This window comes from Taeniopygia guttata, chromosome 12 (genome assembly GCF_048771995.1).
Source record: "Taeniopygia guttata chromosome 12, bTaeGut7.mat, whole genome shotgun sequence".
Taxonomy (NCBI): domain Eukaryota; kingdom Metazoa; phylum Chordata; class Aves; order Passeriformes; family Estrildidae; genus Taeniopygia; species Taeniopygia guttata.
In genome coordinates this window covers 9,538,136-9,564,225 of record NC_133037.1, presented here as the reverse complement: position 1 = coordinate 9,564,225, position 26,090 = coordinate 9,538,136, and the positions used below count along the sequence as shown (strand labels likewise).

The 26,090-nt window shown below is 43.1% G+C and overlaps 1 protein-coding gene and 1 long non-coding RNA gene across 21 annotated transcripts in view; one reads left to right on the top strand and one right to left on the bottom strand.

Moving 5' to 3' along the window:
• The window catches only part of SLC6A6 (solute carrier family 6 member 6), a 93,746-nt gene that overhangs the window by 29,647 nt on the left and 38,009 nt on the right, over nucleotides 1-26,090 (top strand). Inside the window, exons 1-4 of one of the 15 annotated variants that reach the window (XM_030283287.4) lie at nucleotides 5,972-6,212; nucleotides 10,560-10,595; nucleotides 13,105-13,170; nucleotides 17,479-17,535. The exons of 1 other annotated variant lie outside the window; for it this stretch is intronic. In XM_030283287.4, the coding sequence (XP_030139147.1) occupies nucleotides 13,116-13,170; nucleotides 17,479-17,535 (112 nt within the window). In that variant the 5' untranslated portion in view covers nucleotides 5,972-6,212; nucleotides 10,560-10,595; nucleotides 13,105-13,115. Of the gene's footprint in view, nucleotides 1-5,971; nucleotides 6,219-6,631; nucleotides 6,816-10,559; nucleotides 10,596-13,104; nucleotides 13,171-17,478; nucleotides 17,536-26,090 lie in introns of those variants that run through there. 13 more of the 15 variants (XM_030283284.4, XM_030283291.4, XM_041718848.2 and 10 more) reach the window with 13 other exon arrangements.
• LOC140684991 (uncharacterized) lies at nucleotides 1,588-7,053 on the bottom strand. Of its 6 annotated transcripts, none has more exons than XR_012058062.1 (3): nucleotides 6,813-7,053; nucleotides 4,348-5,664; nucleotides 1,588-3,761 (listed from the first exon to the last, which is right to left on the bottom strand). It is a non-coding gene; the product is annotated as an uncharacterized lncRNA (long non-coding RNA). The 6 variants fall into 6 exon arrangements; XR_012058063.1 differs by lacking the exon at nucleotides 6,813-7,053 and adding an exon at nucleotides 6,604-6,622; XR_012058061.1 differs by lacking the exon at nucleotides 6,813-7,053 and adding an exon at nucleotides 6,552-6,606.

The following is a 26,090-nucleotide window of genomic DNA, read 5'->3' as shown; positions in this document are numbered from 1 at the left end:
CACCTGGGATGTGCTTAGACCAACACTGCCCAGCTCAATAATCAGCTCCAAATGGAAATGGAAGTGGTTCTGCAGAGCAGCCTCAGACTCTGTTGACCTTTTATTGCTTTCACAGTGGGTCTGCCACAACTCCTTTCCTGTCTCCCAACTCACATCTCCTGTGGCTTCCCAGATTCCATATCAACTTTTCTGCTCCCATTCAACAATCTTGACTTGGCAGGACATGTTGTGCAGGCCATGCAGCAGCAGAATATTTATCTGCAGCATGGCAGGTGTGTTACTAGCAGGGAAAGAGGCATATTCACCGAGTGCATCATCTCCAAGCACACCTTGTGCTACTGGAGCAGTGCTAACAGAGGACTTGGTCCAGTGAAGGAACATCACTTAAACTGCCCAGATGTGGAGCTTTGCTTTCAAGACTGAAAACATTGAGTGTGGACATGTGCAAGGATGGGTCAACATTTGCAGCGTTTGTTTTGGTCTGCAGACAAAGCTCGGAGTCGCTCAGCAAAGCTCACACGAGCTTTTCCCATGCACGAGTGAACATCACCTGAGCTCAGCAAAGCCTTTCTTTGCAAATCCCAACTGCTCTGCGTTGTGTCAAACAATGACTCCAGAATTAGATCCTACAAGATGTCTTTTTCTTTTTTTTTTTTTTCTTTTTTTTTTTTATTTTCAGCAAGTATAATCAGTGACTTAGCCTTTTCAGAGCTTATACCTTGGTTATTAATGCTACCATTACCTTCTTTTGGAAAATTGAACTCATGTGATAGAGGAATTTTATGTGTCAAAATTCTGATGCAGAAATTCTGGTATGAGTGCTTCTGTAAAATACAGAAGTGGAAAAGAGAGGTTCTATGGTAGGAAATTATTTACTTGGGTGGTTTGTTTAATAAATTGTATATGATTGGGCCAGCAAAGAATAATGCCAACATCAAAAAAATCAGTTACCTGCTGATCTTGTCCTGTTTCTGGCAAATTTAGGCAGGCATTGCAAGATTTTATAACAAATGTTATGTAATAGTTCAGGCAAAAAGAATTATAAAAAGAGATAAGTTATCATATATCTAGTACTAAGTAATCAGATTAAAAAGAAAGAAACAAACAACAACTGGGAAGTGCAATAATTGGATTTGCTAATGACATATAAAATAAAAAGATGAGTGCATATTTGGATTGTTGCACAGGGCAAGTGCCACAGACTTTTCCCTAGGGAACCTTCCTCTATTGGCAAAGTGGGGTCAAATGCAACAAACAAAGCTTTTTTGTCTTTAATTATTGTGATTCTATTTAAGAATTAGAAGACGTCAACTTTAGCATGTGGAATGCAGTTGGGAAAGAAAATGGGTTTCCTGAATTTTCAGTGATTGACTAAAATTCACACACATACTGCCTATTTTAATTTAAGGAAAAAGGATTTTGTTTCTTTATCCTGTTACATAACCCTGGATCTATTCTCCCTTGAACACACAAGTATGATTATCATTAATCTTAAAGGGAAACAGTTGTCTTTCAAAGTCCTTTCTGAATTTCTGAATTTTTATCTTTTTTTTTTTTTAAGTTAGATCCCAAATGACTGGATGTGAATTGAAGATGAAAGTACATTGTTTATTTTTTAATTAGATTACTTTAATCTCATTTATACATGGTTCTTCTACTGTTCTTCCCATCAGCAATAGTGAAGAAAAACCATTGTTTTAGAGTGACTTCCAAAATACAAACCATACGGTTCATACAGCATCCAGCAGGAGACAGACTACCTGTTATTGCTTTTTTAGCTCATTTTTATGAAACTGGCTGGCTTTCAGTTCAGAGACATTCTTTAATAATACTTACATTTTTCATTCTATAGTGCATTCCTTTAAAGGATTTTCAATTGCTCAGGAGATCTTGAAAATTCCAGTGAAAACCTTTGTATGTATGAGAGGTTTTTATTTTCAGGTAGCTGGCTCTCAGTTAACTTGAGACAGTCACTTTTTTTCAAAAGCCAGTGTGACCACTTTGATTCCAGGCTGTTTGGTTCCCTCTGTGTTTGCTCCTCACTTTAGGAATCAGCCACTGTAAAGTAACAGGCATTTCCAAACTCAGAAAGGACCAGTGCAGCCTCTCAGCCCTGCTAAGTGCCTTAAGTTAATTTGTAATTAGCTTGATGTAAGGAAAGGACCAGTGCAGTCAATCCCAAAATGGCTAGGCAGTCTCAAATATAAGCAAAATAGGCCAGTCAGAGCATTAAAGCAAGAGAATTTAATGCCAACTGATTGCTTTTCAAGAAGACCTGTGTTTTTTCACTGCCTTTGTGTTTGACTTGTAAACGGGGTGCAGAGCTCTATCACTGGCAGGTTCACATGATGGGGAGTGTACCAAAAACACAGGTCATGTTTTTGTTTCTGTTTGATACCTTATTTATATATGATTTACATGGATAAACTAAGAAAAATTAACTGTCCAGGCTGTAAATTAATCTAAAATAAAGACAGACTAAAACTACAGCAATTTAGTGGATTGTCTGGATTAGTGAGATATCCTGGTATGTAACAGCAATAGCAACAATTTATTCCCCAATTTAGTAATGCTTAAAATCTGCAATCCAGAGTCACTCCATGATATGCAAATCCTTTACAAAATTTGCTTCCCTTTTTCAGACTCAAGATCCTCTGCTATACAGGGAAACCCCAAAGACTGACCCAGTATAACTTTGTATTGGAAAATCATGTATAGAAAATCATTAGTGCAATGGATTTATTCAGACCATCTTTTTGCCATTCTTGCTTACACAATCCTTTACAGACAATGATGTCCATTTCTCTCCTACATTTCTGCTGGACTTCATGCCTGGATGAACTTTGTTTTTTTTAATTTTAATGTTTATTTGTAAAATCTTCCCAATCCCTGCAAAATCTCCTCTTTGTCCATGACCCATCTTGGTCCTGAGTCCATGAAACATCATGTTCCCTGCAGCAGCCAAATAATGAAAACAGGGATTCTCCTGAAAAATTAAGAAATATTAAATAGGTTACCATTTAAAAATTAATGAGAATTTGATGATGAGCGTATTTTAGGTCCAGGTGTAATGCCCTCCCTCCACCTCACCTTGTGGAAACCTGAATTAGCTCTGCCATACCCTTGGGTTAATATTCATCCTTCTGAAATCTGGCAGTCACATCCCTGCCCCTCAAGACCTCTCCACCCGTGTGCAAATACAGTGAATCTCTCCTGACTTTCATGCCATCTCAGTAGATTTCCACACATTGTAGCCAAGCTGGGGATTTGGCCCAGTGTCTTTTTTAAACCCTGTGACCCAGACGTAGAGATTAAAAAAGAGTTGTTATCGGATTAAACAGATACAAGAGGCACTCGCTGTATCAGCATCCAACACCTTAAAACTCCAGCAAGTACATCAGCATGGTAATGGCAAAAATAGTCTCTGAGAGAGAGGGAAAACTCAAAGGAAGGTGATGGCAAACCCTTCCTTTGGGCTGGGGTGCAGAAACCTGCCACTCTGACTGCTTGCCAAAGCAGCCACAGGGATATGGTGTTCTGCTGGCTACAGCATCTTGATACAGGATACACTCGAGGTATAAAAGTCATTTGGACTCCACCTACCTGTAGCCAGAGTGATTTTGGCCTTAGTTAGGTTTGGGTAAATGTCTTCACAGTGGGGTTTTTAAGGGGTTAGGCTTGACTGCGTTACAAACTGCATCAGCAGACACTGAAATCAATAAAGTTGCAGAAGCAAAAATTCTAACAGATTGAAAACAGACCTACATGAAAAGAATAGTAATGTCAGGCACCATTTGTATGCTTAATATTATACACATGCTTATGCTTTGTAATTTGGGCTCTAACTTGTGATTTTGGTTACATAAGAGAGTGGAAAAGCCAGAAGCATTAGTGCTGCCGTGCACCACTGCAGCTGGAGGCAGAGTTCACTCAAATATTCATCAGGCACATTCTCAGAAGTTGTGCTGTCTCATAATGAAATAGCAAATAGCAATGTGCACATTTATGACACAAAAGGGCATTATTATTATTATTATTATTATTATTATTATTATTATTATTATTATTATTATTATTATTATTATTGGTTCCAGGTACTGCCTCTGACTTCAAAACAGCTTTGGCTGTTGGTCTTTTACCCCAAACATTTTATGTTTAAACATATAGAACAACCATATGCTTTGTGCGGCTCACTTTTAATGAGTGAGGAGCAACAGAAGAAGAGAGCAAGAGACAAAATACAGACTGATTCCTCTAGAGAACTAGAGCAAAATATTCCACTGCTGTCAGTGGTACAGCTGTGCTGGCAGGATCCTTCACACAGACAAGGCTCCAGCCACTACTTACATTTCACTGATGTGACTGCTGGCTCCTAATCTGCATCTAGGCATCCTCACTGCAACCAAACAAGCGGCTGAGCCGGTGAGAAACCTTTTGCTTCACTGCTTAGTGCAGCCAGAGCCGCCTGTTTGTGGTCCCTCGTGGAGCCTCACAAAATGTGAGCCGCCTCCTGCAAAGGATGCCTACGAATCAAAGTTGCAGTACACAAGAAACCTGAATCAGAAGACGTAGGTGGCAGCACGGACTTCATCCTTCGAGTTTAAACGAGGCTGTTCAGTGGAGATATGTCATCAATTAGCTGTGTATATACTATCTCTATCTGGTTTTCTTCTAAAAACCTACTCACGTTCCAAATCAGCTCGGATATGGAAAATCACAGAATGGACTGGAGTAAGGGAAAATCGGCTGTGTGACTGTGGCACAGGGTTTTTAGCATCCTGTATTGCCATCAAAAGGCGTGCAGAATGGTGCAGCTTTTGCAAGAACTAGCTAAGGAAATCAGCCTTTTCTGAGATCTCTCTGGAGGCTGCTGTGATGGAATTTGATCCCCCCAGCAGCCTATAGGTTATGGGCCCCGGAGCTGGTTCTCCAGTAACTGCTGTCCTCGTTTGTGGTGTAGAAAGGTAGCATCTTGTATTCGGGAAAACCTAGAGAGCAGAGGCATGGGAGCTATTCACTCTCCTTCGGTCCATCCCTCCTGTACCCAGTGCAAGGTTAGCACCGTGGGACTTCTGTGAAACACAGATGGCCCAAAATCTCCTTTTCACCTCAACTGTACCCCCACAATGCAAATGGTATTTTGCAGTACAGTGGCTCTTACTAAGTCTTCAGCAGTGGTTATATGAAAATGCCGAGACACTGCTGCTGTATCCTTTCATCAAGAGAACCAGGGGGATGCAGGCAGGAGAGCAAGGACGTATTTGAGTCATATACCCGTTCGCCCGCAGGGGAAGAGGACCGGCTTTCGGTTCTGTGAAACCCGAGGCAAAACAGAACGTTGCCCTGCTCGTTTTCCCCGCCGATCGCCCCGGCCGTACTTTGTTCTCCCGCTGCCACCGGGACTTTCCGGTGCCGGGGATCGCGCTTTAGGCAGGCGGCAGGGCAGAGCAGGGACATGCCAGCCTCCCAGGCACCTGCCAGAGCACGCTCCCGTGTTGCCTCCTCCAGCAGCAGACGGCTCCGGGACCAAACCTGTCCCCAAAGCCTGGCAGAGCGGCACCGGGTCCAGTCCGCCGGGGGGCCGGAGAGAAAAGCGGAGCAGCAAAGCCAGGGCCCAGAAGCAGGGACGGGCAGCGCCGGTGACAGCGTCGTGGGATGCTTTTTCTGTAAGAAGGACACTCTTTGTGTAAAGATGAAAAAATAACGATTAAAAAAAAAAATGTTCGAAAATGAGAACTACCGAGACGAGCTCAGCGGCTGGGAGCCCTCGCTCGGCGGGCCGGGTCCCTCGGGCCGGCTCGGGGCGGCCCCGCTCCGCTCCCGCTGCCCGCGGGGGAGGGCGGGCGGCCCGGGCGGCCCCCCCGAGGCGGCGGCCGCTGCCCCGCACCCGCCCGCCCCTCCCCGCCGGCCCGCGGCCGCCTGCCAGCCCGGGCTCCGCCGCCGTGTCTGCGGCATGGCCCCTCCTCCCCCACACCCCTTCCTTTAGGCTCCCCCCTCCCCAGCAAAGAAGAGGCCGTGCCGGTGTTTTTCCACTCAGCAGGATGGGTGATGCTCAAAGCTCCCTCATTAGACAACAGACACGAGAGGTCAGGAAGAAAGCGCTTATAAATTACCGTTTCCTCCTGCTCGGCGCTGCTAGTCGCGCCGCACCGCTCCGCCGGACGCGCCGCAGGGGCGCAGCGGCGCGCAGGCACCGCGGCCAGCGGACACAGGTACAGGTACCGGCACCTCCCGGGCGGGAGGGCGGGCGGGCGCTGGGGCTGCTGTCGCTGCCGCTGCTGCTGTCGCCGCCGCTGCCGCCGCTGCGGTGGTGGCGGTGGCGGTGGCGGAGCGGCGCGGATCGCCCCTCGCAGCCGCGGCGAACAAAGGGGCGGCCGCTCCGCGCCCAGCGCAGCCGAACCGAGCCGGGCCGGTGGCGGCGGCATCCCTTTGTCCGCCTCGACTCGGGGTGCCCTCGGGTGCGCTTTCCCTTCCCCCCCCCCGCCACCTTCCATTTATGTATTATTTCATCCTTCTCCTTAAAGCCCCCTCTTCCCCAGCTCTCGCATTACCTCCGCGGTGTTTTTCCTCCCCAGAGGTTGTTTACCCCACACCCCCCCACACCTTGTGTTAACTTTTTTTGGCGATAAGGTTCTCAGCCATTCCCCGTTGGCGGCCCTCCAGCACATCGACGGCGCACGCTTCTCTCCCCGGCTATTTTTGCCCATTTTATCTGCCACCCCTCCCCACTGTGCTTTCTCTATCTGCCGTGCGCTAACCTCGAGTGAAGAGACTGGTACAGGCAATGCTACATCTTATGCTAATGGGCCTACCTGGTGGGTAATACCGCTGCTGCTGCTTTCTTGTGATTTCCCTCATTTTCTTTTTTATTCCCCTCATTTTCCTTTTATTTTATGGGTTCTTGATGTGCTGAAATTAAAGTAGTGATGGGGCTTGGAAATAAATACAGGGACTACACAGGGCATGTTACCAAGCTCAGCATGGTGCGAAGAGGTGATAATTCTAGGTTCGTCTGGGGGTAACTTGGATCCAAAATTCACCCACTGGCTTTAAGATAATGAATGCCCATTGCTGCCTGGTATTATAGCAGGAGGTATGTGGGAGGACTCACAAGGTTTCCATATAAGAGCATGGGAGAATTTATTTCACCCAGGCGAAGAAATGTGCAGAGTATGTGTTATTTATGACGCTGAAGGCAAGCTGTGTTGTTCTTAGGCAGCTCCAAGAGTGGCAAAACTTGGTATTTAGAAATTGTAGAAGCTGATTTCTGCTGTTTAATAAGAGCTATGTTTAAAGGGAAGCTCGGATGAAAATAAAAAACAGGAAAAAGTAGTGGGAGAGGACCCAGATAAACACCAAGAAATACAACGCCACACTTATTCCAGCACAGTTTGTGCCAAGGTGTAAAGATGGAGGTTTTTGATGAGTTCCTGTGTTTTTTAACCGTATTGGGAAAGGCATTAAGAAAATGTGCCGAGAGGAGCTGGTTACGTTGATAGTGCTATTTTGGTAACTGCATTTTTTTTATTGCTTGCATGTGAAAATGTTTTGAGTTTTGGACTAGCAAAACAGCAAGGCAGTCCTGACAGGGACCCATGTCATCAGCTGTGTAATTCAGGGCTCGGGTGACAGTTGCTACCGGTTTAGATTTTATGGCTTTAGGTTTGAGGGTAAATCAGCCCGTTAAAACCTGCTGCTGTGGAATTTTGATGGGCGAGGCTTTGGTGAGAACTCTGATGGTTGTTGACAGCCGGGTGTTTACCTCTGGGTCTGTGTTCAGCCGAGCTGACTGCTTTCTGGCACTGCCTACCTTTGCCACAAGTGTTACGGAAAGGTTTCCTTGAAGGTTATTGGGGTTTTTTTTAAGCAAAATGTGTGAGCAGCTGAGGCAGCCAGCAGCGTGACAGTGACAGCGTCCCTTGCCCGGACCAAGCCAAGTCTGAAGCACGAGTGAGGAAGGAGGATGTCTGTGCTGCCCTGGTTAAACTGACATTGGAAACTTTATTTTTGGTACTTTCAGAGATAGTATCTTCCTGTTTCCCCTTCAGCTGTCTCTTAGGTAACAGAACATGCTTTGCATGTTCTCTTTTTGTCTTTTTTCTGTTTATTTGCCTTTCACCTCTGTCCTTTCCCCTTCCCACCTCTCCTGCCTGGGTGCCCAGCGCAGTTCCCACTGGAGGGCGGCAGGCAGACACCTTTCCCTGCCTGGGGCTGCCCGGGCACCCCGGCCCGCGGCCACTTCTTGCTGACACTGATGAACCTGCTCCTTTCACCTGCGCTGTCAGGGCTCCTTTCTGTCATACTTGCTAAAAAGCAGGAGGTCGCAGGTGGCACAGTGATTCCTTTAGGCCCTGAGAAGGTGGATGCGTACTCAGGGGTGCTGCATCGAAATCCTGGGGCATTTGGTTTGTTTGCTTAAGGAATCTTGGTTTGCAGTCTTTCAAATGCTACAGACTTCTGTTTTATTTTCTTTTTCTGTAACCGGAAACAAAATTTGGCATACGGCTCTTCATTGGTAGTTTCAAATGTGGAGCTTTTGTGTGGGTTGCCTGGAGCTTTCATGTCAGAGGTGAAATGTTGGGGCAATGGCAGGAGACTTCAGTCGGTGTGAAATGCTGGCAGAAAAGAGGTGCCACAGTGTCCTGGAAAACTAGGAAGACACTTTAGGTTGGCTGGCTCTTGCTGCAGAGTGCTTGGGAAACCTCCCATACCTGAGTGGAGTTCTGTTTGTAAAGCCTTGGTGAGGATCTTGTCCTACAGCTAATCATTGCTAATATTTCAGTGAGGGTTTTTTAAAATCAATATTCTTAGTGTATCTTAGTGGCTTCCAGCCAGGTCCTATGGGCTGGATGTTTCCAAAGAGACTCTTGGGCACTTTCCAGACAGTGATATTCCTAGGATTTTCATCAATGCGCATCAAGGCTTAGCAGCAACCCCCTATTATTTTAATTTTGTCCCTTCTATGTTTTCCAGTGCCCCATATTTTTGTCCCAGTGGGCAGTGGGGCAATGTTGCACCAATGCCCCAATGGCAGTGCTGCCAGTTCCACCAGTAAGGGGAGTCTCTGAAGTGGTGCCCTACCTGGGGTTTTAATCATGCTGGCAAACAACTCTGAAAAGATTATGCTGATTCGTTTCTTATAAATTAAACTATATTACAACACTTAAAAATGGATGGGAAAGCCATGGTAGTTGTAGTCTTTTGTAAGTAATGTTTATTTGATTGGTCATATGAATAAATTGTAGATCATTTAAGAAGTGAAGCTTTGAATAGATTACCCAGTCGGATTAGTGTCCTCGACTTCTTTTCATCACTAACTTAATGACCAGAATGGATCAGGGTTATTTATTTTAAAAGTAATCCTGTATCTGCTCCAGTAAGAGCTCTATACACAGAACTAAAATTTATTCTAATGGCACTCTAGGGGGGCTGCTTGCACGATTGGGTCCTTGGCCCTTGGAAGAAAAGCATGAGGATGAAAATACAGTGATTTGGTATTTGTTGAATTTCTTTCATACATGCCTATTTAATTGAACCCTCAGCTGTTGTAGTTCCATGGATTTAATTGATTTGTGTGAGCTTTGTTTACATCCCAAGGCATGTAAACTTTATATTACTTACATAGTAGCTAATATTGACACGAGGTAATACAGAAGAAATTAATTGAACATTCCATTCTTCACTGCTCATTTTTCCCAAAAAACCTGCTGTTGGAAGGGCTGCTCTGCTGCCAGTCCATGACTTTGAAACTGTGGCTGGTGTCCTGCAGCATCCTCTGTATTTCTGTTAGTTTCTTTTTTTTTTTCCAGTGTGCCCAGATTTACACCAGCAAAAAGCCATTTAGTGCCAGCCCTAAACCCTGTTTCAAGAGCATCCACCGACCCCAGCTCAGCTGGTGGAAATGTGAATCGCATGCCAGCAAGCTTTGGGTGGGTGGCAGCAGGGTGGCAGTCCCATAGCTGCAGGAGGTGGCTGTTAGGGCCTGTTGGGAAGGTTCCCCATTTCAGCAGTTACTGGGTTTCCTGTTGTGGTTCTCTGTCGCTCAGAATTGTCACAGCCTCGAAGGATACCTTCGCTGCTGTGGCTGCCCAGCCTGGGTTTGAATGCAGTCAGTGCTTGAGCCCTGCTGGGAAAACAACCCTGCTGGGCCAAAATGAATAGGAGGGTCCTGCTTCACTGTGATGGTGTAAGTCCCATGTCCATAGGTAGGAGAACAACCTATACACTGAGCCATGGGGTTATCGCTGAGCTGGAATGTAGTTAAAAGTTCTTTTATTTATTTCATTTTTTTATCCAGATTACATGTCATTTGTATTTTATTTCACTAATGCAGTGTAATTGTCCTATTTAGAGGGATATCTCTTGTGATGTTCTATATAGAATGATCTCCTGTTTTGACATTGGTACTACATTCAGTGTCTTGGTGCTTTTCAAATAGAAGTTTTTACTGATGAAATGCAGAACATGCAGTGCATTATAGCATTGAAACATGTCTGACTTATTTTGCTTCCTTTAAAATATTTTTTCCCTTTTCTTTTTCTCTTTTTTTTTCCAAACAGGAAAAGAAAATACATTCAGCAGAGATTCTTCTTCATGTAAGTGTTATTTATGCTTGTTTATGAAATTACAAAAAGGCTGAAAAAAAACTCATTAAAACATTCAAATACTGGACACTTACCATCTGTTTGTGAAATCAAGTATAGAGCATGTAAAAATAGGCTGTAGTTATACAGCAATAATGCTCAGCAACTGATATCTTAAATCTGTCTGTGCAGTTCTTCTGTGTGTATCACCACAGAATTTAGAAAACGTTGCAAAGCACTTTGCAGACATTTAAGCAGCATGCCCATAAAGCCGGTGTGTAAATCCTGGAGGGATAATGTTAAAATGGTTTGCCCAAAGCAGAGGAGACACATAAGTGAGAGCTTGATTTTGCACCCCAGAGTCCTTGCTCCCCACACGCTGTGACAAAGTCAGCTTTTGTGCCTTGGATCCTACAGAATCCAAGTTCTGCCCATAGAGCCATTTGTTGTGTGCAGCTGTGTGCATGTGTATGTATGGTAAGAGAGTGTCTGTACGTGTACCTGGCCTCACATAGCCTGTAGGTATTTCAGGCCTTCTCTACAACCTATGGTGGTGCCCTTTTAAGTAAGAGTAGATGCCACCAGCCATTGGTGGGTACTGTTGCAAATGTTTTGTGAAACCATTCAGCTCCAGCCTGGCTCTCGGTCTGGGGAGCCTGTTAAAGTATTCTTCGTGGGACTGAGAAAGCTGCATGGCATAAAAACACAACAGGGTTTTTTTCACACCATCTAGCAACCTGGGTTTTTTTCGCAGATCTCAGCTTTGAAAACTGTTGAGTAGTATAGAAAGCTCTGCTCTGATGTTTCTTCCTAGTAAATAAATCTGATTAAATGTTTTACGGGGCTGCATAGATGAAGACTCTCATTGCCTTTATGCAAAATTAGCTCAGCAAGGAAAACGACTGCATTGTTCCCAATGCAGGGCCCGCTTCGCATAACTTCCGAGCATGTACTGTGTCCAGTGGCATGGCAAGCCCACGAGCACTCACCTCAGGCTGATTTCCCATAAATCAATTTTTTTTTTTTTTTTTTTTAACAACATGTATCTCGGAATTGCAGCACTCCATTATGCTTGCGTAGCAACTTGCTGGTTAATATGTAGCAAAATGCCGTGTGGTAACAAATGTTTTTTTGCTATTGTTGAGCTGGAATGTTAGTTCAGCTTCTAGATAAAAGTGGCTTGCGCAAGGCGTCCCGGTAGACCATGATTTCTGTGGCTTGTACAGTAGTTCTGTAGGCAACCGTGTTCTGCTCTTCCTCTCCCCTGTGCTTCCCTTCATCTTCCACGTGAGCGAGGGGTGGGCTGACGGAAAGGCAGGAGCTGGCAGCCCTTTGCGTCCTGCAAAACACCAGCGTGGGGTTCTTACGCCTGTTGCTAGTCAAGCATCTGTTGAAAACACTCTTTATTCTGGTTGTGTTGCTAGCAGAAACATTGTTAGATGCTTCATGTAATAGCTTTAAAGCACAAGTGTTCTTTGGCTGGCTTTATGGATAAGACAATCTTTCAAAAAAAAAAAAAAAAACAAAAAACCGAAACCAACGAAATCCCCTACTAAGTGAAGGATACCCCACAAAGGATTAAAGAATCCTCCTTTCCTGCTGCTGGGAATCCTAGCTGAGACTAGGTTAAGCGTTATCTTTGAGAAGGTATATCATCATTTTTAAAAGGTAACAGAGAAGAAAAAAAAAAATCCAGAAGGTTTTTGAGTAATGAACATTTTTAACATTTGTAGCTCATTATTATTTCAATCTAGAATGGGAAATTCAAATCTCTTGAAAATCCTGTGAAGCATATGCTTCCCGTAGATTATAAAGGGCAAAAACCCCTTTAAGAGAAGAAGCTCCCAAATAGAGAAGAACCCAAACAGATGAACCCTACAGCAGTGACTGTACGGTGTCTGGAAATTGCAGAATAACCATGCAGTGCAGATCTGGAGAGTTTTGCTTGGAGATTGCAATATCCCAAAGAAAATTTCTAAGTCCAATACATACACTCTAAAATGATTAATGGAAAGTCAGTGGTCCAGAGGCCGTTTGCAGTGCAGCCTTCCATCACATGCTGTGGCTTTTCAACAGCTAGCAGCAAGCTTTGAGCATCAGAGCCTCTCTCCTCTGGTTCTGTGCATGAAATATTATGACTTTAACTCGATAACTCTGTTTGTGCCTGTCTGTGCATTGGCTTCCCTCGGCTTCTACAATGGTGGGAGTTTCCAAAAGAGAGTTAAACTCCAGGGATGGGAGCATTGAGGTGATAGTGAGAGGGCAGGATGGTGAAGCATCCAGGACAGGGATCTCTCCCAGGTCCTGTTCAGAGAGTTGACTCCTGTGGCAGTGAGTGCTCAGTGGGGATTAACCCCTCAGGCCGTGGCTTGGGCCGGTCTCTGTGACAGGAGGTGACTACTTTGAGAAGGGGCTCTTTGTGATCGTAACCAGCCATATGTAGTTGTAATGATAAGAAAGTGACCATCTTATTTTAGTCACTTTGCGACAAATACTACCACAATTCATTACTTTCCATCAGTGCCTCATCCTATGGAGGAATCACCACTGCCCATCTACATTGAGGAGGGGACAGAAGTCCCGATTGGTGAGTGCAGTTGGGATGGGATTTGTTTAAGGGAGGGTATTAAGGGTACTTGGGTTTTATATTCCTCACATTTGTGTGTACCCGTTTGTCATTGAAAATGGTAAGGTCTGTTGCAAATGTTTTGGGGATTTTATTTTATATTTTTCTTTATTTTCTATTTGGAACTCCTGAGAGTTGTTGAACACTGCTAGCATTGGTTTTCAGTTAAGCATAAATCAAAGTATATAATTTATGCAGTGACATTGAAAGCTTCTGTGCAGGATGTCTTAACACAAGGCTGAGAAAGACCATGAGTATCACAAGAAGTAGTTCCCACTTTGGCCTTTGACCTCAGTGTTGAGGTACTCGGCATAATCTGAGATCTGGGTCAGTGTATTTGTTCTTGCTGACACTCATGCCCAGTACCCAGTAGACTCACATTGTCCACACCACTGCACAGCCTGAAGAGAAGCAGAGAGGTTTGCCATGCTCCTTGGAGTGCTGCACACCCCTAGCTCTGAGCTCTGGTGTGGATGTATTGTCACTACCTGGATGTATAGGTTGAGTGCTGTTTTGGGGTGTTTTTTTAAATAGAGAAGCAGTCTTAAGGATAACCCATAAAATAATGCAACTTAAAGATCAGTAAGCTGGACTGTGGTGATCTTTTTGGACAGTAGAAAGGTGTGATGGCAAAATTTCCGAGAGCCCCATTCTTATACAATCTGTTCTGGACTACATATAGTAAGTGTGCCTTAGGTTTCACCTTGGGAATCTGCCTTGTTGAGCAGATGTGTCTCTTCAAACAACTTTTTCTTATTATATATCCTGAATTTTTCCATTCCTAGATTCAAGCAATTGCTTCTTGTCTTACTACCTTTTGGGCTAGAATAATTACTTTGCTCTATACACAGTACCTGGAAGGTATTTATAGCTGGATCTCAGCCCAGAAGTCTTCTCATTTATAGAACATATTAATCTTAGCTCTCTTACTCTCTCCTTAGATCACTTTTGTTGTCCTTATTTGTATTTCCTTTAATTTTTCTATCTCCTTTCTAATCTGTGGAGACTTGAACAACTCATAATTAGTTCACTGTGGCTGTTTTGACATAGCATTATGCTTTAGATTTCCTATCACCCCTTCCCTTGTCCACATCCAGAAATAGCTTAGCCTTTGACCCTTCTGCATCACTCAGAAACATCACACAGAGAAACTCTATTACTTGGCTAATCTTACCTGCAATCACCTTTAGGTTATTCTTGGATTCATGGCTTTGCTAGCTGCTCCTCAGGCAATGTTACTGCTCTCCTGGGATGTTGGGCTTTATACTTCCTAACATTAAATCCCCATCCCATTGCATGCCACTTATTTTATCCAGGAATATTTTGAAACAGTGTGCCATTATTTATTTTAATGCCCTGGGATTTTATCATTTACATAGAAGCTGTTACTGTTTTACCCTATGTAGAGAAAAGTACTTAAAATTTTAAAATTTGATACCTATTACAGCTGTCTTTTGCATGTTAGTCCAGACTCATTTCCCAGCTATATCATTCTTATTTGTCTATCTTCCCTGATTTTCCTTCCTCTACTTAAAAAAGTTCATAAGAACTGGCAGGTTTCACCTTCTGCTTGTCTTCATTTTGTACCCTTCCTCATTATACAATAAGAATATTGGGTTTGTACCTCTTCTATGCATGGCATGATGTGATCTTTCCCACAGCAGATGATCTTTTCCTCACTTCTCCTGGGGTTGTAGTCAGCTGAACATCTGCTGGACATCAGCCCTCTCTTGTAGAACTGCTAAGGTTCTGTCCTGGCCCCTGGGATTTCATCTTGTCTTTCCCACTGCTCTGAGGAAACCTGGACCCCTGAGGTGGTGGCAGCTGCACCACAAAAAATACTGTTAGGCTGACGAGTCACAGAACTGACCAACCAACCAAAAAAACCCAACTATGGGTGGAAAGCTTTTTAGATTATGTTTGTTTGGTGCTGTCATGAAGCAGGTTTGTTGGATCAGGCTCTGAAGTGCAGCACCAGCTGTGAAACAGCCAAATCGGGTTGGAGAGGGCACTGTGTTTATTTATTCTAAATAAGTGTCTGGACTGTCAATACAGCAAGCTGTGGTTGAGGGGCAATGAGTGGAAAAAGTAAATGATGCAGAGATGAGGGCAAACCACAAGCTCTGAGTTTGGTATCTGAATGTCTGACATGGGTTAGGTCTTTTAGATGCAGCATAAATCAAGGAAGCAGCTGCAAAATTCTGGTCTGGGTCTGGGACTCAGTATTGATCCTGCTTTTCGTTGATCTCACCAGTGTGATCCACATCCAGGGTGCCCATTTGTACCTGTACAGACCAGAACAGGAATAAAATAAAGGCCTGCCTGCATTTAGGCTGGAGAAAAATAGCACACAGTGCAAGTTGTTAAAGCATTTCATTCAGCACAACCATCATTTACTTTTAAAAGGTTGTTTGGAGAACTTAGATTATTTCCTCATCTGAAACACATTTTGGCTGCTATATGGCATGCATTTGACCCAGGCCTGATTGGTGGTGGTAAATTGCTTTGTAGCTTCTGTATTTATTAAAAAAATAGAAAAATCAGTAGACTCAGATTTTTTTCAGAGTCTAAATTTAACGCTAATCATTTCAAGCAATTTTAAAAGGAACATAAATCTCACTTGTTTATTACAGCTGCTTCATGAAAACAGCAGCTATAAATAATGCTCTGTAATGAAAATCTAGCTAACACTGTCATGAATTAGCCAATAAGAGAATGAATGTTTGGGATCTGGGCAAGGGCAGCATTTCCTTCTCTGGCAGGAGGGTCTTTGCATTGAGAAGAAGGTGGTGATTACCTAAATGCTGGTTTTATTTCCTTGAGTGAAATAAAGACTTTGCCATTTTTGCATAGATGAACGTGACTTTTGATTGGAAAAAGGCCTCAGCTCTACTTAATTGTTAGGTACTTTTGCCCTTTCTTGAATACATTTCTAGAGGAAGGTAGCTGAGTGAGATGCAACGAATATTTTATTAAATCAAAGATATTTATGAGGAGATTGCTAATGGTCACAATATATTTCCTAAGAACCTATGGAGCAGTGACAAAAAAGTGCAGGTGAAATGCTGGGAGTCTTGGTTCAGCTATCTCCCACTCAACTAAAGAGTTCAGGAGATTCAAGGTGAGGAAATAGGCAGAGCAGGTCCTTGTTTCCCACTGCCATTCATAGTAAAGTCATGGCGATATTCTTCCATCACCATTGTGTTAAATCCTAAAGAAAACACCTGAGATGACACAGTACAAAATTTACATTTTGTAAAGCAAAAACACAGGGAAAAGTATTTGTATTGGTAATCATTGCGTTTGGTCTGTACAGGAAACCACTGAAGGAATAATTGTGTCCTTGGGGATCAGGAGCAGTAGAGTTTTAGGCTGAAGTGTTTATGTTTTGCCTTCCAAGTCACATTTGAGATGTGTTGTTTCATACCTGTGAAATCAGCTCAAAGACATAGGAATGCATGATATAATTCTCAACTGACTTATTCCAGCATAGTTTTGTTGATTCCAATAGCATTGCTATTGATTAATTTTCCAAATTAGTCAGAAGTCAGGACTCCTTTTTCAGGAATCAGCCCTGCTGACTTTCAACCCCATTGTACTTCTGCTGCATTTCTAGGTCCCTATATGGACAAAATCTAAATTAGCCACTTCCATCCTTCTGATCCACTTTTGCTAATGGGTGGCACTGGCTTCAGTGTACTTTTGTCAAATGCATACAAGGGTTAAGTAGCCCTTACCTCTACAGGATTCTTATCCCAATGAAATCATCTGGGTATGGTGGAAAGCTCCATTAGCACTCTTGAAGCCATGTTTTCTTGATTGTACTCACAGTCATGGTGCAGCCTGGGCTCATTTGAGGTGTCTTGATTACAAGAGAAGAATTTTCTTGTAATTGCACACAGTTACTGCTGCCACTACTCAGTCTCTGCTTTTAAGCATCTCTGATGTTTTCTTCATGATAAAAATTGGATTTCTAGTCTACTGCTCTTGGGCAGACTCACTCAAAGAGAGAAGCTTTGTTACTTTTTATGTTTCCTTTTGTAAGAGAAAGTGCCCCCTCTCCAGCCCAGAGTAGTATTTGACAGCCTTCAGAGAGCTGTCTCTGTGTCTCTCTAGGAGATTGCCTTCCCTTGCAGAGAAAAGAACCTTTTTTGTTGCACGTGCTTCATGGTTTGCTCTTTCATGGGGAGCTGGCACACGGAAAGCTTGATTTTTGCCAGGTACTGAGTGCCTTCTGCAAGGTATTGAGTGCCCTCCTATCCTTTGCAGCCAAAAAGGAGTTGATTGCTCTTGGCATCAGCCAAATCTGGACCCAGAAGACCACAGGTAGTGTTTACCAATTATTTATGTGCTTTCGCATGCCAGAGTTTGTCTGAATTGATTTTCATTGCATATGAGAGATTTGAGGCGTTAATGACACTTGCCTGCCACTAAAAACACTTTTAAAAATAATAATACAATAATAAGCATGACATTTATTGCATTGCCATGGGGAAATTAAAAACCCCCAAAATTAACTAGAGTCCAAGTAACTATTAGCTCTTCAGAGCTAATGTGTGAGTTATATACCCTGAATGAGCACCATATGCCAGTTCATTGTGGCACAGTGAGTCACAGGGCACACTGTGGAAAGCAGTAATTGCTTGGCATGCATTGAAGCACTCAGTAGGGCTTTTTGTTTGGTTTTCTTAAAGGAATATGTTTTACTCTGACAATAAAATGGGTATTGTCCGATATGCTGCCACCAGGGACTGTTGCTTATTTTGTACTTAACCTGGAGCTTGCCCATTTGTTGCTCACTGCAGACCCCCTCAGTAACTTTTGCTTTCCAACTGCTTGTATTGTATGTGTGCAGTACCAGAAGAGTGAAGAGTGAGCCTTCCATTTGGTATCATCTTGTCATTCTGTATTAATCCTCCTCTCTGTTTTGCTCCTCATCTTCTTTATTTGTCCAGTAGAGACATTCAGATTGTTTATACGGAATAAATGTTCATCCTGAGCAGAGTGAAGCAGTGGGAAAAGTTGCACAGGGATTGTGCAGTCTCCACACTTGGCCAGATCTTGGCCATCAGCAAGCCAGTCTAATTTTGATATTGGCCCTTCTTTGAGCAGGAGGCTGCGCTATGTGACCTCCAGAAATGCCTTCTACCCTGAATTACTTTATGGTTCTGTTTAACACCCACTTCCTGTACTGATTCAGTCATAGTGCTGTGCATGTCATTAACTCTTCACTCCCTGTCATTCATACCTGCATAGAACAGGAGCGACCTCCTGAAGGTCAGTGAGGTGACAGAGGTTTTACTTACATGGGAACAATATCCAGATGTAAACGGTGACCTCAGATGAGATTAGTAGGTGAAATTTAGGTATCTCTGAAATTATTTGGAATTTGTAACAGGATTTCACTTGAGCTCTCTTCAAATCTTCAGTAAGTTCCAATTGAAGCTAACAAATGAAGAGTTTGAAGCATAATTATATCAGGATGATAAATACTTAAAAGCAAATATCACCTTATTTTTCCTTTTCAGTGACAAATCTTATTCTCTAGCAGCCTTGAAGAGATGTTTGGGGTGTTTAGGATTTAGTGGGCCACCAACTGCCCTGGCTGGGCCATTGCATGCTGGTTTCCTCATGCAGCCGTAACCACGTCAGGGAGTTAATGCTGCACCGAGCATCTGCTCCTCAGCTCAAGGCCCTCCCAGCCCTGCAGCTGTCTGCCAGAAAGCTGGGACGTGCACAGGGGCATCTGCGAGCTCCATCGGGTAGCAAATTTTCATGGTCAGCCCATATGTTAGCCAAAAAAACGCCCTTTGTCAGAACAATGTTATTTTAATTGTGCTGAGAGAAAGCAAGATCCCACTCAGATTCACCATATCAGTCTAGGGGATTTTGAACAATGCTGTAGCTATTCTAGGGGAGGAAAAAAAAAAAACAAAACACCACAAAACAAAAAAAACAACCTTCAGAGACTCCCTTGGTGGGAAAAAAGAAATGGGAATATTTCATAGGGTTTCTCTTTCAAGTCTGACAAGATAAGGTGCTTTTCCTCCATCTCTCTACTTTATCAACAAGAAGTATATTTCTTATGTAAACACCTGGTTTTCTATCAGGTTCTATCAAAAGTAAAGTGTACAACTGGGGCTACCATAGTGGATTGAAGAAGGACTAAATATGAGCAACCAAAAGCTTTTGTTGTCCCCTTTTATACAAGGCAGGATTCTAAAATCCAGATTTAACAGGATAGACTTGCTTTCATTGCTGCCCTCCCCTTTCTGTAACCACATAAATACTCTCACCTCATACAGATCCTGCTTAAATGATGCAGGGTACTGCTCTTTCAAGTGTGAAAAGGGTTTTGCGCCAGGTCGAGGGAGTATAATAATGGAAGATACTGTTGCTCAGTAGGGTTGAAGTGCCCTTCTCCAGTGCTCTTTGTGCAGTACACAAGCAACGGGTTACAAGTCAAATTTCATGGACAGATAGTATCCAAATGTGGAACTTCATGCTGTACATCTGACTTTAGATCACCTAGGTGATTTCTCCTTCTGTAAAGTTATCACAAGTTCATGTAGCTCTTGTAAAGGTCACCTACAAAAATTCAGACAAGTCAACCAAATAAGTCTCTCACTTTCTACCATTAGTTTGCATGTGATGTGTTTTTGTTGCTATCTCAGCTGCTTCTCAGGTGCCTATTGTTTATAGTGGAACTGAAACAATTTCCCACTTGTCCATTATTAACTTTTGCATAAGAAAACCAAGTAGTGAAATATAATTGTAGTCACGACGAAGACAGTTTTAGATACTAGCGTGCCATATTGGTATCCTATTTAAGTGTGTTCGCAAAGATGAAATTGCACTAAGAAAGATCCTCAGCTGGTAACAGGAGTAAGTTCAGTTTATAGTACTCAGGCCAGGACTATAAAAGCAACCTGTAATGAAATAATCAGCTAGCATTTGTTTGAAAAGGTAAGAGGAGATGGAGAAAAATAGTCTGTTCACATAATGTCATGCTGTATTTGGGGAAGCTTACCTGCAAAAGCCAACAGAAAAACAAGTAAACAAGTGCCTGTAGCCTGTGGGATTCACCCTGGTATGAAGGTGGGACTGCAGATACTTGTGCCTTGTGTTGGAGTCAGCCTTTGCTCTAAAACAATTCCCTTTAGAGACAGCAGTTCAAGAGTGGATTCTGTGGGGCTTTTGTCCAAGGAGGGTATGGGCCCAAGGTTTTGTTCCTGCTTGGTGTGTGCCCTGCACTTTGCAGACCGTGGTATGCAGAAGTGGTTTATGTGTTAGTTTCCTTGGAAAAGTGAAGTATTTGTTCTGGCACTGTTTGGTTTTCATATCTCTTGACATAAAAATGAGCACAGCGCTCAGTCTATGAAAGCAAATGTCAGAGACCCATGGCAAAACTGAACTGAAAATACACCTCTGGTTGGGAATCAGTCTGAATCACATGGCATTTAAAAGCACTGTGGTTTAGTGGTCAGTACTAAAGGTTTTATTTGCAACTCAGAACTTTATTTATTTTGATCGAATAATGCCCATTGCAAGGCCTGTAAGACATAGTGGTATTCCTTCCCAAATGCCCTCCAGGAGCACAGTGAGTGGCTCTGGGCAGCCAGGGAAATTGAGAGGATGGGGCTGCAGCTGGAGACAGAGCCAAGGCTGTTCTGGGATTAAACAAAACATGCCATTGTCTGGCTGTGCAAGCCAGCACCTGGCACCAGCTGCAGGAAAGCAAATAAATATCATAGTGTCTACAGAGCTTCACTTTTTTGTGTGTGAAAGTCTATGTTTCACCAATCTGTTTTGCAAAGTTTTGCTCTCCCTGAGCATCAGCTTTGCCACTTCTTCTTTTCGCATGTCTCCTGCAGACCCGCCCGCGCTGCTGCACTGCCGTGTCAGTGGTTTCAATTTCCTGTGTGAAAATTCATATGCCTAAAGTTTTTGTTCCCTTTTTTTTTCTTGTTTTTTGCTTGAAGAAAAGAAAACAACAGCAGTAAATTAAACCTCAAGGTGCTTAGGAAATTTCTGTGGCTGAAGGCCTGTGAGCTGAGGTGCCCTGGCAGAGCACCCCAGTCACCTGGGTGCCCTGGTTCTTCAGCAAAGGGTTGATACTCCACTTCTTAAAAGATTACAGCTCATTTCTGTCACTGAGTCATATTTTTGCTGATATTTACTGCCAGCATGGAGGAGAAGTCAAGGCTAAAATCAAAAGTAGCTCGCTCTCACCATTAAGTTTTAGTGCTCATGGCCCAGCCCTCAGGGCTTTGTAACCTGCTCAGATTTTATAGCCCTGTAATGGGACTAACACTGCGGATCGCGTGCGTGTAATAGCTGTTTTCCTGGTGCAGGTTGGCTGGCTGCTTTCCACCCACAGTGCCCTGTTGCACAACTCTTCCTTCCATTAATGTATTCTAGAAAAAAAAATCAGGTGTTGGGCAGATGGGGCACGGGAACAAAGGAGAAGAAAGGATTATTCCCTTCCACTGATGGTGCAGGGATCTAGATTTCTGGGAATAAAGTACTGTATGACATGTTTGTACAGCTGCCACAGGTGGGATGAAAATCTGTCCTCAGTTATTGTTCAAGATGAATGGATAGAGGCAGTAAAAACATAACTGGCTTTGTGTGGAGGTAGCCTAGGCAGGTATGGCAACAGCTGATCAAAGCCATTGCTGGGTATAGAAGACACTACTTGTTTTTCCAAAAACATGTAATCTTACACATTCATTTGTTTTTTACCTAGTTAGAAAACATAATGAAAAAGTACAGTACTCCTCAATTGTGAGAAACCCCGAACATTAGTATTGGCAAACTGAGTTAATTTAAGGCTAAATTTAGAATTAGTGTGAGAGAAAAAATGGGTGAGGGTGAAATTATTTATCCCCAAGAAAAAACTACTTTGATATAATGAATTAATATATTTTATTGCACATTTGCCTCACTAAATGACTACTTTATTGTTTATCTTCCCTGCACAGGGGCAGTGCTCCATTATTGTAGCATGGAAATTGCTGTCTGACATTATTGTGTGTTGCAAGTGCCTTGCAGAAGTGTCACATATGATCAATACACTATTAATCACATGCAAAAAAATTCAATAGGCACAGTGCACACCACTGACTGAGTTCATAAGCTTTGTGAGCTTTAGGGGGTTTGCTTTTTTTTATAGCAGGATGAAGGACATCCCTTAATTGATTTTGCTGTGGTTTATTTGTGGCAATAGAAATTACTTAATTAACGCCAGGGCTTGATAGAGAATTGCAGTCCATTCAGATACAGAGCTTCAGAATTGGAAGCAAAATAGGACAGTGCTTGTTCCCTTGGTCTGAAGGTGTGTAACTTCGGGGTACAAGGAGACAGAAGAGTTGAGGATGTGCACAGCTTGTTGAATCTTCTTCAACAATGCCCATCATGCTTGGAAAGCCATCAGCTTGCTACACCACATGGATAGAATGCATTTTGTTAAGGGCCCTCTCGTAAGGACAAAGAGGTGGTGTCACCCAGTGAAGAGCTGGTAGAGCAGAGGGACAGGCAGGGATGGCAGTGGGAAGCTGGTGTTTCTTTCCAGCCTGTTGGCAGTCAGGAGGCTGTGAGCTGGCACACCCAGAGCCATTAAACTGGGTCGGCAGTTGGCTTCACGTGAGCAAACCCAAATTTTAACTGGTTGTTCTCCTGCACAGAGTTACCAGCACAGTGAGGATGAGCAGTTTCCCCTCAGTCTCTCTGCTTTTGCCAACCCCTTGCTCCTTCCCCTTGGTTGTCTTTGCCAGAGCAGCCCCTGGGCTTGCTTCTCTGAGGAGGGGACAGAGCAGGAGCACCATGGCTCTCCAGGCAGGACACTTGGGATACAGGAGACACTGTGAAATCCCACCAGGGATTTCAGTAGAACAGAGTCATAACCAGTGTGACTCAGTGTGCCAGACCTCCACTGCATCCCATGCTCTTCCCCTGACAGTCACGACTGCCCTGTGCCATCTCCTGGGGACTCAGGCTCCATCAATGAGGCTGGCGAGCATCATCTTTGCTTCAGCCTCTGTTTAGGGTCAGGGTCATGTTCCCTCTGAAATCCATTGGAATTTGTGGGTATTCATTTTCCTCCTTTCCACCTCACACAACAGAAAAGGAGTTTTTAATTTCCTCCTGTTCCAGGTTTAGTTGTAACTGCTTTGTTCTTTGACATAAATAAGTAGAACAAAATGAGCATCTAGAGTATTATGTGACTGCAGAGTTTCTGCTGCTGAAATCTGAGCAAAGATGTAGGATTTTATAACAGCTCAGTGCTGTGACATGGTTCCTATTTGAAGCATTTGAAGAACATGAATGGAAACAGCAGCAAGAAAAAAAAAGCAGGTAGGGAAAAAAGATACCTTTTGTCCAGACCACAACCGATGAAAAAGAAATTGCATTAAGCCCTGGGCTTTTCTTTCAGAGTAGGCTTCAGCTTTATAAATAAATTCATTTTCCTCCTAGAAAATTTTTAGTAGCAGATTTTCCAGTCAATCTTAGAAGACTAAAAAAAGCATCACAGTGAAAGAAAAGAAAATTATGAAGAAGTGAGAAGGGAGATGGAGAAAGTTGGAGCAAAAACCAAGAAGAAAGGACAAATGGATTCTAGGGTTTAAATAACAACCAAAACCCAGGGAAAAGTATACAGAAAAAGAGGAGTCCATTAAACACAGAACAGTGAGCTGTAGTTCAGGGAATTTTTAGAGGCACTTTTTAGTAGGAAGAGAGGCAGTGTGTGCAGGAAAGAGAGTGGTATTATTTTTCAGAAACTGTAGGTATCTTGTTCAATGAAGCAGAATGAACTTGGATATGAATTAGGGACAATAAGTGAAGTCAGGTGCTCCTTGGATGCTGGTGGGGCCTTGAGGGCTGGCAGACATAAAGGCTTTTTTTTTCCTCCAGATCAGAAAGACTTGCACTAAAGCCATGAGTTTGATCAAGGGGCTGTTTATTTTAATCATGTATCGATTGGCTTAACCACACTGCCCTGGGAGGGAGGGAGAGCTGTCAACATCAAGAATTATAGCTTTCAAAGTTCCAAGTAATCCTAGGAAATGAGCCAAACATAATAAATGCAGTTTTATTTGGGACCTGATCCTACTACTGTTGAAATCAATAGCAGTTTTTCCATTGCTCTCAATGAAAGTGGAAGCTGCTTATTTGAAGACCAGCTCTGATCCAGCAATCAGGGCATTTAATTTTGAAATAGTCATGAATGTGAATGTAAAATAATAATTTTTTTTAAAGAGCCAACCCACAAATAGATTGGCAGTTCTAGGAAAGCTTAGTTTTTAAGGGAATTTTGACTTCAATTTGCAGAATACAAAATAAATGACAGAAAAATAAGAGAGATGGCAATGTCTAACGAAGCACTGAGCTTAAACACGGTTAGAAGAATTAATTATAATGCGGTAAACTGATGTCTTTCAAAAGTCATTGAGGCAGAAAAGAATGAGGGAACACTGAGAAGCTCACGATATACAGTCTGCACAGGTTGAGTTTAGTAGAAAAGGGTCCTTGAAAGCAGAAGTAATGATGATACACATCATACTGCAAAAATAGTCCGTAAAATCAGTGGTACAGCCATACAGTCATTCTTCAAGCAACATTCCCATCATGGTGAAAGACACTCTGAATGTGTACTTTGCTTTTAGTTTTCGAACAGAAAGAAGCTAGGAAAAAACCTGCTTAGTTATCACTCTAGTCAACAATTTAGCATGCTGAATCTTTAATCAAAGTTTATATGCATTGGCCAGAAAAGAAGTATCTGCTTTGCTGTGGTTTCTGGTGTTCAGGTGCAAGACAGGGCATGCATTTTAGCATGTGTAAATATTTACAAACACATATCTGTGTCTATGGCCAGACTTTGATTTTCCCATTTCCATCAGCATTTGGAAAAGCACTGTTTGAAGATTTGATTTTTAGTGACTATTAAATGAGGTGGCATCCATGATGTGCTTGTCCTGGAGGCTCCTCCTGGAAGGCGTTGCTGTGCTTTGGTCGCTTGTCTTCAGCTGTAAGAAGCTTGGAGCGGATCATTACTGTAATCCCAAAGCAAAAACTGAATACACTGTATTTTCAGATGTGTAATCTGACGTATAATCAGATGTGTAATGTGTTGTCTGTAAAAAAGAAATCAATGGTTCAACAGTACTGGGAGTTGTGTCTGTTTTGACAGCCAGCAGATCCTGGCTGTGCCGGCAGCCTCCCCTCATGGGCATCGCTGCCCCCTCTGTGCAGCGCCTCCCCCTTCCTCTACCCCTCATTTTCTTGCATGTTATGAAGGACTACATTTCAATGCCAGTATTTTTTTAAAGGGTATGGGTTATCTGAGGTGCAGACTCTACATGTGAAGATCTGATAGCTGTAGCCCAGGGGATGGCCCAAGCCAAGCTGGCTGTGAAAACACTCTTCTTATGGAAGTATTTTCACTTGGGTATCAAAGATTGATCAGTCATGGGGGTCAGCAAGAGTGCCTGGTTATTGCAGGGTATTTCACCTGAGGAAATTTGTGCAAGGCACAGACACATGACTCTCCTGTGGAAGGGTCTCCTGGCTGCACCAGCAAGCAGGTACTTGAGAAGTGCAAAGTATCCGTGCTCAATCCCTTGTTCTATTTTTCCATATTTTGCCAGTATTGATTTGATAATTGATTACTCCGTCCTCAGTTAATGAGGGTTTGTACCAGTCTATATGTCAGAGCAGTTCTGGGCCTTCCCCAGTCTGGATTTTTTCTCCCCTTGCTATCAGATCAGGCTCTTGCAGTGTGACTGGGCTCAGCCTAGGGGCACACCATAAATAGCAGGCTTGACTGATGCTTTTTATTTATCCATATTGAGTTCATCAGATGAAGCCAAAGCTTCCTGGGG